Here is a 3,706-nt window from a genome sequence, read left to right on the forward strand (position 1 = left end):
CCACTAGGAGGTGTCACTAGCAAAAAAGAGTTCCTGCACTATCTGATGGTAGTTGATAGGGATTTATGATTACAAAAATATTTGTGGTTCAGGTTTAGTGGATCAAATTTTAATCTTATCAACACATGTGTGTACATTTCAAGTTTTGAGTGAATACCAGAATAAGAAATTTCAGAATTTAAATTAAAAATAGATTTCAACAATTTTGATTGTTAAATATTTTAGAATTGGTATTTAAAGATCACCCTACTAGTGATTCTTTTTGGTAATACAGTTTCATGTAGAAACTATCAAGAATATTCTTCCTGATGTGCACCAGATACATTTTTGTTTTAAATTATAACTTCAAACATTTTATTGTCTTCCCCAGAAAGATGCCTCGGAAGGAACTGTGGAGCAACTTGAATCTCAGGTTGAAAGAATAGTATTAGATTTAGTTCCTTTTTTACGTCACCATTTACAGCAAGAACTCACCCCCCAACTGCAGGGGCAACTGTGTAATAGAGTGCTTGGAACTCTTCAGCCTGCCCCTTCACACCCATTGGCACGGTTCTTCAGAAACCAGCTGCTGCAGATCCTTCAACATACTCTGGCTAGGTTCTCGGGGAAGAGGTAAGCTTAGAGATAGAATTGACTGACCCTCAAAGAAAAGTAATATAATGTATTAGGCTTTTAGAAAAGTGGTGTAACTAAATATAGTTTTGCATAAGTATGTTTTCAGGAAAAAGTTTCGTTTAGGTATAATAGAAATTAAGGTAAACTGAGTTGTTACGAATGAGTAAACTTGGTAAGGTTCTTGGACATTGTGTCACTACAGACAGTTAGAGCAGAAAAATAATAGGTATATCCTAAGGTTCTCAGAGTAGTTACGCTTATAGCATTTATCATAATTTTACAGCTAATATTCATTCATTAGTTAGCCAGGCCACATTGATGGGTAAAACAAAAGATGCAGCCTAGCTAACTAATGAATGGATATTTGTTGTAAAATTCTTATTATTGCTATAAGGATAGCTACCAATTTGGTTGCCAATTTTGATTTCATTTCTTTAAGTCGTACACTCAATCCTTCTCTGGCTGCACCTTTTTTTTTCACACCTGAGGTGTTTTTGATTAGATATCATGACTTTTTGTCAATACACACCAATAAATCTCAGGAAGTAAGAAAATGACACTCAGTAGTAACCAACATTAGCTTTAGGATCACAACCATATTATTCAGAACAGATCTATACATTACAGAATCAACCAGGTTCTTTATAAAATATATGGTAGTAGTTTTCCCCCCCAAAAACAGTGTTAACAACTTCCTTTATAATAACGCCATGGAATCTAGATTAACAGTTTCTTGTCATCACCCGTATGCACTTGGAACAGCGTATCAAGCACCATTATTTATGTTAATTGCTTAAGCTAATATCACGTGATGCTAAATGCTATTTAAATAGGATAATCTCTTAAACTTTAGTAAATTTGGGCTTAAAAGTTGGCAATGAATAATCACGTCGACTCCTATTGAAAACCTGAGCAAGAAACTGCTAATCTAGTTTGTTTGGTCTAACCAATACTTGTGTATCTGCAAGTGCTTTCATCCTATAGTTTTGTTGCTGTAAACCAGCCGTCTTTAATCCGAGTTACATAAAACTAAAACTTTACCTTTAGACGAGGCTGTAGTAAAAATTTCAGAACAGTAGCTAATGTGACTTTTTGCAAAGGTGTGTGTACGAAAATTTTGCTCAAAATTGAGAGGTGTTTGTTGAATAGCTCTGCACATTTGGGTTATATTTAGACAAAATTTGATACGTAAAGGTTGTAAAGATCTATCAATGTACCAAATTTGATATGTAAAGGTTGTAAAGATCTATCAATGTACCAAATTTGATATGTAAAGGTTGTAAAGATCTATCTTTATACCAAATTTGATATGTAAAGGTTGTAAAGATCTATCAATGTACCAAATTTGATATGTAAAGGTTGTAAAGATCTATCAATGTACCAAATTTGATATGTAAAGGTTGTAAAGATCTATCAATGTACCAAATTTGATATGTAAAGGTTGTAAAGATCTATCAATGTACCAAATTTGATATGTAAAGGTTGTAAAGATCTATCAATGTACCAACTTTGAAAAAAATCCATGAAAGTTAAGTATGTTTTTGTTTTATCAAATAAAGTTCTTGTACTTTTGGTGTGAAGAAAGAAAGAGAAAACAATTCAGTCAAAATTAGAGATTTCATATCCTGTATATTTCCTTTAACCCTATCACTTCAGGTATCCTTTACTGTGCATGATACAAGGTTTTAGTGACTTTCATTCAAAATTTTATTAAATTACTTTTTGTTTATGTTATACCAATTAGTATAGCATAAAATTTTAGCTAATAATCCATATTTTAATAGTATACAAGTTTTAAGTTCTTAATTCTACAAGGCAATATTTAAAAAATCCTGAATTTCCACTAGTGTGACCCACGTGACACATTTTCTCTTAGCGTACCATCATCCCCTATTTTATCCATCACCCCTCAAAAATTTACAAAATTCGAGGTAAAATACTCTCTATAAAATCATTATTGCTGAAACAAACCATAATTTTTATAGCTGTCAATTTTGTTTGGTTACAGAGCTATCGAAAAGAAAATCAGACCCCACCTGTCACATTCTCTCTTTCAGGATTCGTTCATAGTTCTCTTACATTTCATTATATATTACCTATAACCAATAGAAAGTCAAGGTTTTCATCTATCAAATGATGTATTATATTATGTTGTGTCATAAACAGAGAATTGCCAATTTCTCTGTTAGTACAAGCTTTCTTCCCATAGGAAAGATAATGACTAGCTTGGATGAAATTGTAACGGTCCTTGTAGCATAGTTAGAAAGCCAGAAAAACTGTTATAGTTAGAGGAAATTGTCCACTTTTTGCATGTTGTTATTCTATGTTCTTTGGTGCATTATTTAATTAAATAATAATAATTGTTTAATGCACTACTACCATTAGTATAAAAAAGTAGGGTTAAGTGTCATTAATAGTAAAGAGCAATAAAAAAAATACTCTGGTACGTAGTTTATTTCTTGTTTTTCATGTTTATTCTTTATTTATTATTATAAAAGTAACTAAAATGTAAAAATAGGGATCTCTTTAGGCTCATTAAGGTTAGATTAGGTAAAATAAATAATAAAAATATTTCATGAGGCATGCATGCGAGCAGCTTGGAGTGACTCGTGGGTAAGGTAATTTGATAGCATAACGTGAGTTGGACGTTCTTCAAGTGATTTACTACTTATAATGGTGCTAATAGTAGTTAGACATGGTTCAAAGGGTAATAAAACAATAAAATTTAATTATAAATAGATGTATACTGTTATGAGTTTAAAACTACTTAGGATAAATGAATGGAGTTTTATGTTAGAACTTGAAGTCATTCTAGAAAGAAAAAAGATAATTTAGATTTATTTTTATTTTTTTTAGTTGTTATGAGGGTGGTCAAATTGATCAACCGTGTATGGAGTTAGGGTAGAGAAAATAACAGATAAACTATAAAGTTTTACTAGAAAAAAAACGTTTGAAATACATTTTGGAGGTTTTACGGATCACACAAAAGGAAATTGAGATTTTTGAGATGAGGAAAAGTATCTTTATTTTTAACATGAAAATTACTTTGTACACAGACTAGTCAAAACAAATATTCAATATATTAATGGAC

General features: G+C 31.2%; 1 protein-coding gene across 1 annotated transcript in view; it reads left to right on the forward strand.

Moving 5' to 3' along the window:
* Positions 1-370: 370 nt before the first annotated feature.
* Positions 371-3,706, forward strand: part of LOC106477369 (pericentriolar material 1 protein-like) — a gene marked incomplete at both ends in the record, with an annotated part of 3,895 nt that continues 559 nt past the window's right edge. Inside the window, one exon of the mRNA XM_013937945.1 lies at positions 371-612. Within this exon, the coding sequence (XP_013793399.1) occupies positions 371-612 (242 nt within the window). The remainder of the gene's footprint in view (positions 613-3,706) is intronic.

This window comes from Limulus polyphemus, unplaced genomic scaffold (assembly GCF_000517525.1).
Source record: "Limulus polyphemus unplaced genomic scaffold, Limulus_polyphemus-2.1.2 Scaffold14604, whole genome shotgun sequence".
In the NCBI taxonomy this organism is placed as follows: domain Eukaryota; kingdom Metazoa; phylum Arthropoda; class Merostomata; order Xiphosura; family Limulidae; genus Limulus; species Limulus polyphemus.